The sequence below is a fragment of the Schistocerca cancellata genome, chromosome 5 (genome assembly GCF_023864275.1).
Source record: "Schistocerca cancellata isolate TAMUIC-IGC-003103 chromosome 5, iqSchCanc2.1, whole genome shotgun sequence".
Classification (NCBI taxonomy): domain Eukaryota; kingdom Metazoa; phylum Arthropoda; class Insecta; order Orthoptera; family Acrididae; genus Schistocerca; species Schistocerca cancellata.
In genome coordinates, this window is record NC_064630.1 from 550,060,210 (window position 1) to 550,072,579 (window position 12,370).

The window sequence follows — 12,370 nt, forward strand, 5'->3', positions numbered from 1 at the left end:
AACAGCTTCGTAGTGCGCACTGCGTCACTCACTGCCTGTAAAGGACACGAAGCGAGTTCTGAAACGTTCCCTGCAAGGACGCGGTACGTAGTAAACACCTGGCGCGCGGAATGTTTGGCGTATATAGCTCATAGCTCGTGAGGCAGTGACAGCTGTAGCCAAAAGCGTCAAATGCGTCTCCGGAAGCGCCAATGACACCCACTGCAGATAGCGCAGCAACGTTGCTCACACGTTCATTCTCCGTACCATACGAAGTCACTAGAAATATTTACACATAGTTTCTTAATTAAGATCGCGGGACAAAATATTGGTCACTATCTTAAAAGAGCACGCTCATCGCTTTGGAGCTCTGTAGAAGTTGTACAAATGGTAACAGGCAGTCATATGAGTGGAAGCAGCGCAGTAAGATGGGTTACTGTGGAGACATGGCAGGAAGGAGCTATCTTGTGCGTACGTGAATGAACTTCCCGACTTGCTGTTTTAGCGTTGTCGATCCGATGTGTCTGCGAGGAATGGTGTACCGCCTGCAACCATGTAACATGGTCTAAGAACGGTGGTCGTAAAAATATCCGTCGGAGGCCGTTAGGCCTACTGGGGGCTAAACTTTTAAAGGTCACTGGAATTGTTCTTAGACCTTTTAAGGGTTTACCACATACTCTTTCCTTGTTTCCCCTATCTTTCTCCCCCACATTAAGTGTTTTTATCTATAACGGCTAATAAATTTTCTGAGCGTTATTCTTATGACTTTGAACCTGTTTAAATAATTTTTGTCTAAGTTGTCTTCAAAACATTATCAAAATCCACTGTTTACCCTTTACAATGTACATCTTATGAATTGGCACAACCTCTGTGATATCACCTACTTGTTGACAGAACATTCGACTCATACCCCCTCCTTGACGCCTGAAAAAGTTACACTGCTCTAAATATCGAGATACTTCCAATTACGTACTTTTTTAGCCGGTAAAGGTTAGAATATAATTCATCGACATTAGTTCCTTTAAAATAACTTTTACTCATAGCTCTGCAGAAAAGTAATTATTTTTGAATACTGAGCATGCTTCTTATTTTTGTTTCAGAATCCGACCACAGATTCCTCGAGAAGTAATAGACATGTGTCGTGTATGTACTGCTGTGACCCCAGGAGAGCCGCAGGTGACTCTGGGCTCGGATAAGGCATTCACATATGACTATGTATTTGATATGCCTGTAATGCAAGATGAAATTTATGGTACCTGTGTCAGCAGTTTGGTTGATGGTTCCTTGGAAGGATACAATGCAACAGTACTAGCATATGGGCAAGTAAGTTCGAAATCTTTGCGCAGTGAAGGACTGAGTAACAGTCAATGTGAGACTAGCATAGTTCTAATGTTTGGCATCATAATATGGGAATCAACTAGAGAAAAGTGATGGTGTTACGCTTGGATCAGCAGATGCAAGATAATGCAAACTACATACGTTTTGTCTTTTAACATGTCTGGTAACTTTGATGCCATACTATACATCTGATCTGAATGTGAAAGTCCCATATTGCAGTGCCTCTGTTGTTTCAATGTACCGTGCAACGTCATTCAGATATGTCCGCATGTCTGAAGGAACAGGCATTACTACGACCATCAGCTGTATGAGGTATAAGAATCATATTATTGGTGTTTGCAAATATTGTGAAATTCCAGCTACACATCGAATTGGTGACAATGAAAATTTGTGTCACACCAGGACTCGAAACCGGATTTCCCACTTTACGCGAGTGGTTGACGTAACCGCTTTGGGTATCCTAGGATGCTGCGTGGACATACCCAAACTTCCATATGTCGTCATTTTGTCTACATCATATACTAGCACAAATATGTTGAATCTCGTACAGTGAGAGACATATGATGAAAGTCAAGGCATTATTTCTAGATTCCTTCAGACGAGCATTCATATCTGAAGGAACAGGCACTGCTGCACTCATCAGGTGTACGGAACATAAGAATTCTATTTGTATTTGTGAACAGGGTGAAATTCCAGCTACACAATGTATTGGTGACAGTGAAAATTTGTGCCGGACCGTGATGCGAACTCCCTGCTTTGCCACTTCGTTCCGGACAAATCCAAACTTCCATATGTCAGCGTTCTGCGCATAGATTGGCAAAACTATTCTTTTCACAGATCAGTTTAGAACTGGTGACGCACTGAACTGGCTCTTTTTCATGACTCAGTACTCACCTCAACCACAAAAATAAGTAGAAGAAAGATTGTCTTTTTATTCAGGTCACTAAATCTGTATTTTTATCTGATTTGGGCTTGTGAAAGAACATATAAAGAGGAGAAATAATTTTGTATTATGTCCGTAGTAATTTTCAGATATAGGCGTTTTAAATTATATAACAACAAAATCCTAAATATTTTTTATCAAGCAGAAAAATTTTAAGAATGAAGACTGACTCTTGTTATGTGTTGATTCTTTTAATGGAAAAAAATACAAAAATTATAACAGCTGTAATTGAAGTGTATCTGCAGTCATCACTTACAGTTAGTATTACTGTGTGTGTTCCCATAAAGAAAAAGTTAATAAATATTGTTGTTCCGGCCAACGTGGTATCCTTCCCACTCTTTTAATATAGGGTGCCTAGAAAGCTATTTTCTCGGATAGCTAGACAATAATTCAAGCAAATCTTATTAATGGAGTTTATTACAGTAAGTTAAATAGATAATACTTAACTTTACGTATTTATAAAGATGGATCGCAAGCAAATCGCGACGTTCAAATAATCAGTGCACTTCGATGTATACAACTTCCATGCAAGCAAATAATACAGTTCACAAGTCACTGCTATAATGTTTATATCACGGCTCGTCTTCCAGTGCGTCCGCGGCTAGGGGGAGCGGCGCTTACATTCTCTTCGTATAGGGCCGCTCCTGTCATGGTGTCGTCCTAGTCAGCGTATCAATTGCTGATGTCGTCTCACAGCCCTCTCTGCTGTAACGTTTCAGGCCGACGTGCCGGCGCTTGATGTTACGCCGGAACAGTTGTCATTTATAAATGAAATTTTACCAATTTTAGTCAATGTCTCTTTCTCTTAGTGCACATTTTGCCTGCTTTTGAAAATATTCCTTCATAGGCCAATGATGTTCCTATGATACATAATTCTTTTAGAACCAGTTGATATCAGAGGCAAAAAATGTAGAAATACGAGTACCACAAGGCAGCATCCTAGGGCCCATTTTGTTTCTTGTCTATATAAATGATTTTCACACCTCAGATGAAGCAGCCAAAGCAATAATATTTGCAGATGATACTAGTGTGATAATAAGTGCACCAAAGCAATTGCGCCGGCCGGAATGGCCAAGCGGTTAAAGGCGCTACAGTCTGGAACCGCGCGACTGCTACGGTCGCAGGTTCGAATCCTGCCTCGGGCATGGATGTGTGTGATGTCCTTAGGTTTAAGTAGTTCTAAGTTCTAGGGGACTGATGACCTTAGAAGTTAAGTCCCATAGTGATCAGAGCCATTTGAACCAAAGCAATTGCTACCAACAACTGCTGATAGTAGTAAATTACGTCCACTCTTGGCTCAATGCAAACAGGTTGACATTGAATGTAAATAAAACAAATTATATGCAGTTTGGGAAAAGATGTCAAAATATAAATCTCGATCTGGTGTGGGGTGACAAAGCCTTAGACAGAGTGACATCCACAAAATTGCTGGGGATTCATGTGGATGAAAACTTAAATTTTAATGACCACGTAATAAAACTTGCACAGAAACTTAATTCAGCCTGTTTTGCCCTCAGAATTATTGAAAATGTTTGTACCTCAGAGGGTGCCAGAATGGCATATTTCGGCTATTTTCAGTCTCTTGCCACATACGGAATAATATTTTGGAGTTCCACAACAGGGCGCCTAAAACAATTTTTTATTTGTTGCAGAAGAGGGCCATCCAAATAATAACTCACAGTCATCCACAGACACACTGCAAACCCATATTCAAAAAGCTTAGAATACTTACTATACCATCATTATACATATACAAATGTGTTTTGTATGTCAGGACCCACATTGCAGATTTTCAGACAAATGCCGACTTTCATAACTACAATACCCGTAATAGCGCAGCACTCCATACTCAGCGAACAAAAAGAACGAATACACAAAGGCATGTGAGCCATATCGGTGCAAAACTGTACAACGCACTGCCAGTCAACATCAGGCAGTTAGAAGATGATAACAAATTTAAAACAGAATTTTAAAAATTTCTAGTAGAACAATGTTTTTATTCTGTAAATGACTATGTAGGTCAATAATTTTTTTCTGATGGTATTTATAAAGGCAAAATGGAAAATACTCTATCTGTACCTAATTATTCATTACATTTACATACTTAAAGGACAGCTGTTGTGTGATGTAAATATATACTTAAGCAGTGTTGTGTATATAAGGACTTGCCATTTAGGGAGGACAAAACTAAAGCCTTATGAAAAACAGACTATGCATTTAAAATAACAAGCAGGGATGTATATAGGCTATATTAATTTCATTGTATTATTATTATTAACTTCATTGTATTATTTTGTTTTGTACTTTTTTACCTGTATATTGTTTGTGTCCCATTTCTTTGAAATGGCTTACATGTACCCTTGACAACATCCATACAATATTTGTCAACGGGTGGATAAATAAATAAAACAGTGCTGGTCACAGCAGTTTTCTTGTTTCCCGCCAATTTAAGGGATTTCTGTATTTAGGCAAATATCCCTCCACTAAATATTTGTCCAGTTTGACAGTTGCTGTTCTTTCTGGGTCGTGACTTCCTTGCAGCTGACTAATAGTTTCATTGAACTCCTCTCAGATGAAGTAGTCTCATGTGTCACAGTGATAACTGGTTGAGAAATGAGCTCTTATTTTTTCTTGTTAAACAACCGACGCCTATATTTCTGCAATATCCTCCGCTTAGCAGTCCTGGAATGTTTTGTCGTCTGAAAATCCTTGCCTTTGAATTGGGGGTCCAGTAACATTGCCTGACTAATCAGTTCATTGTTGGAGGTAACCCCAAACCACACTGATAACGCTTTACGAAAGTTATCAACCACTCGCTATTTCTTGAGTATATTTTTTATTTTTGTCTTTAAAAGATTTTAGTTACTGTTTCATTCATCTTGGGAAGATTTTCATTTTTAAAAGAGAGACTGTTTCCTCTGAGGACACTGCTTGGGTTATCTCATGGAAAACTTTGAAAATCCTTAAAGGCTGTTGCATTATCTTTCAGTCTGTACCTTAAAGGTGATTAATTTTCCATCTAAAATAGCGAGGCAGTAAATTATGGGATCTTTAAAAAGTAAATCTTTGCAGCATTTCGTAAGTAGAGTTCCATATGGTTGGGACATCTTGCTTCAGTTTCAGTCGTTTTTAATTTTCTTGTATTTCAGCAAATTTTCTTAAAGCAAAGACTCCCTCCTTAGGAAAGATAACAACTCATGTGACCTCGTCAACGGTTTTCTGTGTGGGCATCTGAATTGTGTGCTGCAGAGCGAGGTTTAAAGAATGTGCAATGCGTGAGATGTGCGGAAGTGTCAGAAGCATGCTGTTAATTTCTTATTTGACGCATCTTCTGTTGTTATGGAAGTGATTTTAAAATTGACATTATATTTGGGATAACAGACTTTACTCATTTTGAGATGTTTTTACACTCGTCCACACATCAGACGTAAGACAGACTGTCGTTGCGGTGGTCAAATCATTTTTAATTTTATCAAATAACTCGTGGTGCAAACTAGGTATTAGAGAGTTTGACAACGTTTTTACATGTTTTGACTTGTTTAATTATATAAATTACTTATTGGTTGTTGTAAATGAAAAGCAGTTGAGGGTGAGGGCACCGCAAAAGGAAAAAATCCGAACTTGGTCCAGAACTTGATGACACTAATGAGCTGGATGCAGCTTGACAGTCAATTTGTCTTGCTGGGTGGATGCCTTCACCCTAGGTGGAAGCAGACCTCAGTGACGACAGTTCACGAGGAATGAATTATCGAATTTTTGCATCGATCGATGGCGACCTTGATCGGCTTCCCGATTCACATCGTTCCAGAGGTACTGTAGGATGCTTCGATTTTAGATGTCTCTTCAGGTTTGATGATGACCACAGCCCATGGCAATTATCTGCTGACCCGTAGCCGCATTTTCCCGTTCCTTCCATTTTGGTAAAATGGTACCGAACAAGGCTCGTAATTCTTCTAGATGAAGGCAATGTGGATGACATATTGTTGTGCTACACTGAAAAGTACATTGCTAAAATTAAAATATTTACTATTAACATAGCCATTTCAAATTGTAAAAGCTTGAAGTGAGAACACATATACATGCAGCACATTCTACAATCAGAAGTTATAGTGTAGGATGTAGAACGTTGTGATCTGCGAAACCTAGACCCACAACCGTGTGAAGTTTGTATCATATAAAAACGGCGTGAAACAGTTACAGTGATTAAGAAACTCGCGAAGGCAAACCTGATAATATGCAAAGAATTCACTGCTGAAAGAAAAATTTTGAGTAATGTGATATATGAATTCTGGCTACATAGCGTGTGGCCAAAAGATGGCAGGATAATGGTGCAGATAAAGACTGGAAAAAAGCAGTTCATTTGAACTCTTAAAGCCTGTGCTTTAGGAGCTACGAACTTGTCTATTCATGCATGCAGCCACTAGCTCTACCAGTGTCTGTAATGCTACTGTAGAACATAGTTGCTCATCACTTTCAACTCATTTTGACGAATTCCGCTATATATTTCAGAATATCGACAACCATGCCTTTCTTCTAATGAAGTGGACATCTGGCTCAAGCCAAGCATGCTCTCCAGTTCCCTAAATATAGACTCCACTGTCCTAAGACACCACAGAAGTTACATATGAGCAGGTTGAGTAGTGGCTTACAAACGCCGTAACTTATTGTTGACTGTGTTTCTCACATCCATTATTAATGAAGACAAACAAGTGAAATATATGTTGTAAATATCAAATTCCTTAAGAAAATTTGCCTAATATGCATCCTCTACAGACCTTAGAAAGTACGTGGGATAGCTTGTTTCAGAACTGACCTTTCAAAATTCGATTAGACTTAGGAGGATATAAGTAATGGTAGGAACACTAACATAAATATTCGCCCCTTCACTGTCAAATTAAAGTGTATAGTTTCCTCTTCAAATGAAACAGTATTTCACCTTGCACCTACCCATAATGCAGACTATAGTCCGGCACCCATACATATATTTGCTACGAAATCCACAAGCAAAGATATACGTACCTGGAATATCAGCTTACAACATAATATTCATGACATTACTCTGTAAAATATGTAAGGAATAAACTGTGCCAACCTGTGTGCCTGAACTTGCAGTGGAGGCACAACAGATAATTTGGGATACAAAATTTTGCATACCAATCCTGGACGTGAAAGACCAACTCCATGGATTTATTACCCAACTAACTGTATTACACGATAAATATGCTCCTCCAAAGACTGGAAACAGCTAACAGAAGAGCGAAAACAGTTCATGAATCTTGAAGACACTACACATCAGGCTTACAAGCGACTTCCTACCCTTGAAAATAAAATTGGTTACAACCAGAAAGCTAACAGAGTCAATCAATATGAGAGAAACAAAGACATGGCAATACATTAACCTAAACATAAAGACCAGATGCTCTATGGGAAAGCTTCTGTGATCTAGCAAAGAGTAGGCAAAGTAGAAGCTGCAGCTGATCCCATTGTCCTCCAAGGAATTAAACCAGTACTTAACTTTGGAAATAACCTTCAACAAACTGTAAACAAAACATAGACTTATTGATTATTTTGTGGAAGTGAATGATTGTAGTAGCGAAAAATTCTTTCTTGGCCTGACAATGCTGTCAAAATATGCTTTAGCTCAGCATTTACTGCACAGCATGACATTGAAGTTCAGATGATCAAGTTTATTGTTGGCCCACTACTGCTCCCTAGACATTGAATCTCTTACCTAGCAGAAACACTCGTTCCCATCAGAATGCAAGCACTATAAGACCCGATTGCTAAGAATAGTAGCTGGGTACATTGTCTGACTGGAGAGTGAACGAGGACATCAGAAAAAGCTGAGAGTGAGAAACGTGAATGACCAGGTTAAAGAATACAGAAACAACTAGAAGGAATATGTCAGAAGAATGGAAGATGACAGATTATAAAACTTTATTATAATTATTACCAAGTGAACAGAAGATACTTAGGGATACTGAGGAAAATCAACAATTTCAACCTACAAGGCATAACAGACAAATGGCTAATATATGCAGAGAGAAGAAGAGATAGCATATTAAAAATATTACGATTTTTTAAGTAACTGTGATGTAAATAAGTTTTATAATTACATAAAAACTCTGGTCTGATGTAAGAGGACTCCTGATGGCATCAATCTGTTCAGGTTAAATGAATAAATAAGAAATTAAACTTAGTATACAGGTTGGCCCAGGATGAATGGTCAATATTCAGGGACGACAGGAACTATCGTTTGAAGCAAAATACTTCATATGGACATATGCATTATTCTGAATGGTATTTGAGGCAGAACATATTTAATTTACATTGTTAATTATTTTCTTTATTGTTCGGTACATTGTAATTGTTTACAACATACCATTGTAGTGTAGGCCACAGCTCGTGATCTCACGGTAGTGTTCTCGCTTCCCGAGCATGGGATCCCGGCTTCGATTTCCAGCAGGGTCAGGGATTTTCACCTGCCCCAACATGACTGGGTGGTGTCGTCATCATCATCATCATCATCATCATCATCATCATCATCATCCATCCCCATTATGGTCGGAGGAAGGCAACGGCAAACCATTTCCATTAGGACCTTGCCTAGTGCGGTGGTGTGGGTCTGGAGTATCGTTCCCTAACGCTCTGTCAAGAAGCATGGGTCTTCATTTCCATAGTGGTCTAGATGAAGTTGAGACAAATAATTTGATGTAGGGCACATGGCATATCAGGTCGGGAAACTACTGCAACTGGCTTACCTACACCTCAATGCATGCACATTGTGCAAGATTTTCCGTATTCTTTCGCTCTCTTCATGCAACTTGTGAGCCCTTGAGAAACAATGAATTGGACCTTTCTAAAGGAAATTTAATGTAGTTTAATTTTATACTGCAACAAGTTTTGCTAGAGGCTGCAGATTTAGTTTTGTTCAAGAAAAACATACAAAAGTAACTTTAAATATATTGCATTTCAGAAACTATTTCGAATAGGGCATATGTCCATATTTAGGTTTTTGCTTCAAATGATAGTTCCTCTGAATATTGACCATTTCTCCTGAGACAACCTTTATACTTGGACTATCACGTATGTTAAAATAATTGTGTGTTGTGCATACCATTATATTTAGTATCCTACCCATCCAAAGTAATTAAAACCTTCATAAAGGCTACCAACACACCAACAACAGCAACTATAAGTGCAACAGACATAGAAGAAGACATAACAACACCTAACAAGAACTCCCACACAACAAGAAAACGAGCAACAACACTAGAAGAGGACGCCCAGAACAAATCAAATAAGGATACAAAGAATAAAGAGCTGAACTCGGATGGAGAGGTGCTCAGTTAAGAAAGCGAGTTGCAAGCTGCATCATTGTGCCAAGAGCACAGAGAATGGAGTGACGTCTCAAGTCGCCATGTGGTCTGCTGCTCCAAGCGATCTTGACCGTGAGAGCTAGTTGCCTCGGCAGGGTGCAGCGAGCTAGCTTGCAATCTGATCTGTAAGAGTGGTGTGAAGTAGTGAGCTAGAGAGCTATTTTGCAGTCTGATTCCTGAGAGCTGTGGGGAGAGCAGTGAGATAATGAGACAGCCTAATATATGATTGATGAGAGTGGTGGGGAGCCTAAGCTGTGTGGAGGGGAGTGATACCTGGATCACTTTGCGATACCCTCTGACTGCACAGTAACTGAAGACAACAGCTTTTATGATCACTCACAACACATTCAGAGTCTGGTGCTAAGTCAAGGACAAGAAGTAACAACTCACTCAAAAGTATTGAACTTCTGAAATTTGAGATATTCTTTTGAACTCAAGAGTGGAAACATGATGCTGGAAGTGCTTTCTGCCTTACTGTAATGTCCTGAAGAACTTCTTTCTTTTGTCCCAGCAGCTGTGTGGTCAGTATGGCAGATAGTGAAGCGAAGGTGCCCAGGTTCGATTCCTAGCTGGGTTGAATATTTTGTTTCGAATTTCAGACTGGGTAAAGTGTTTACTTTCATATTGTCATAGTATTACTACTAAGATAGCTGAATGGATACTGCCCACCAGCCAATAAATAGAAAGAAATGGAGCTTTCTTTATTTTCTGTTTTCATGGAGGAGAAAGCTCTATGTAATAGTAAAGCGTGAAAATCCACAGGTGCATGTGGTGTATGCATTATTTGTAGCTTTGGAAACATTTATGAAGGATGCAGGGTGGGGCACTGTTGCAGCAGCCTATTCTAGAATTTTCATCCCACTCATTACAGCCACCAGAGACACGTTCTGAAATTGGATGAGCTATCATTCATTTTCTTCCAAATCATCCACCATTCACTCTTTAAAAATATCTGGTTCTTTGAATCAGTACAGATGTGGACTGCCCATCTCCAGTTCTGTGTGCATTCTATACTCACACAAGTACTGTGAATAGTGTGCAGGGGATGTATGATTGCATGCATGCAAGAACATTTCTGAAAGACATTGCAGAGTTCATCGAAATGATGCAGGCACTGCAATATAGTAATTCATGCCTAAAAATAGGACCACCGCTTAAATCATAGGTCTCTCCCTGTGCAAGATTCACAATGTCTATTTGATCACAGGATTTAGACACAGGATGTAGACACATGGAAGTTCGGATCTGTCCAGGGAGCATGCTCAGATAGCAGAAGCACTTAAGACGACCACTTAGGTAATGCAGTAAATACAGGTTAAAGTCCTGGTCCAGCACAAATTTTCATTGTCACCAAAACATTGTTTAGCTCGAGTTCCACAATGTTCACAAATGATTCTTGAATGTGAAAGTGTTGTGTATCCTCACAGTATATAGCTTGCAAATGCAGATTGTACTCTATTGCCTCTGGGATTTCAGCAAGTTCCACTCTCACTGCTGCATTTGCACTTTAAATTGTAAGAATAAATTCTATAACAATGTGTTCTTTCTGCTTGAACTTCAGATAAACATTGTAGGTGGAGAGGGTGCAGGATATTTAGCTAGCATCTTATCAACATCTTAAATCTACAATCTTTCAAAACGGCTAAGTAACCATTTACTGTGATTGCAAAACAGGGATGCATTGCTCAAAAGGTCAGTTTTGTTAGCCCAGCATAGCACACATTAACCAAAATTCAACTAGTTACAAATACTTAAAAATAGAGGCAGACAACTATGAGCCATCAAGGTCAGTATTCAGCTTATTACCTAAACCAGTTGCAACAGAAAACTGTAATGCTACACACCACACATCCACTTCAAAAATTATTACATACCTATCCGATTTTTTGTTGTATAAGTATGGAATCACACTGAACTCTGTGACTGTGGAATGTAATTTTATGTTTTATTATGTTAACAACAACCAGTCACACAGTTTTAAATTGCATAACTAGTTTTGGAGTTGATAATTGCTCATCTTCAGATACTTGGAACACGCTTCTTTATATATCTGTGCTACAGCTCATGCCAATAAAAATCCCACTGCATGACAATTGTGAGTAAATGTTAGTGAAAGCGATAAGGAAAAAATGGCTGTGAAAACCAATATATTATTGATTTGCTTTATTGTGTACACAAATGATGTAGTACTACAGAATTTAGTGCCTTTTAAATCGCTAAAAACAGTTAGCTGAAAACGAGTGTTTAGCTACAAAACTACTTATGGAATATAAAGAAACAAGAGTAAGTGATTGCAGTAATAATATTATTACATGAATGTATTTTGGATTCTTTCCTGTGAATGCTGATAGTATGACAACTACAATTTCTTCTTCTTCTTTTTTCCAAACACACATTCACCAAGAAAAGAAAGTACAATAAACTGTTATACAGAAAACCACAGAAGATTCCACCTTTTATAGTTCCATACTTCTCTTAGCCTTTGTACCATGGTGACAGTCTTTGATGTTGACTAGGTTATTTCTCTAGATTATGCTTTCTTTCATTCACATCTTAATCCATTTCCTTTACATCACTTTTTGGCTGAAGTAATATTTGGTCCACTTTTAAGTTTGACATTCCATCATCTAAATTTTCGAGTATGTGAACCAATTGTGGTGGATGCCTTGAATAGCACTAACTGGCTACAATTCAAAAGATCATCTGCACACAGTGACAATGGAAACTCCAC

At 38.6% G+C, this 12,370-nt stretch overlaps 1 protein-coding gene across 5 annotated transcripts in view; it reads left to right on the top strand.

The window, feature by feature from the left end:
- LOC126188882 (kinesin-like protein KIF21A) overlaps positions 1-12,370 on the top strand; it is a 486,465-nt gene that overhangs the window by 303,964 nt on the left and 170,131 nt on the right. For all 5 annotated transcript variants that reach the window (XR_007537870.1, XM_049930549.1, XM_049930552.1 and 2 more), the window contains exon 2: positions 1,080-1,302. Coding sequence is in view for 4 of the 5 variants with exons in the window: in XM_049930549.1 (XP_049786506.1) it covers positions 1,080-1,302 (223 nt within the window). In the remaining variant the exon portion in view is untranslated. The remainder of the gene's footprint in view (positions 1-1,079; positions 1,303-12,370) is intronic.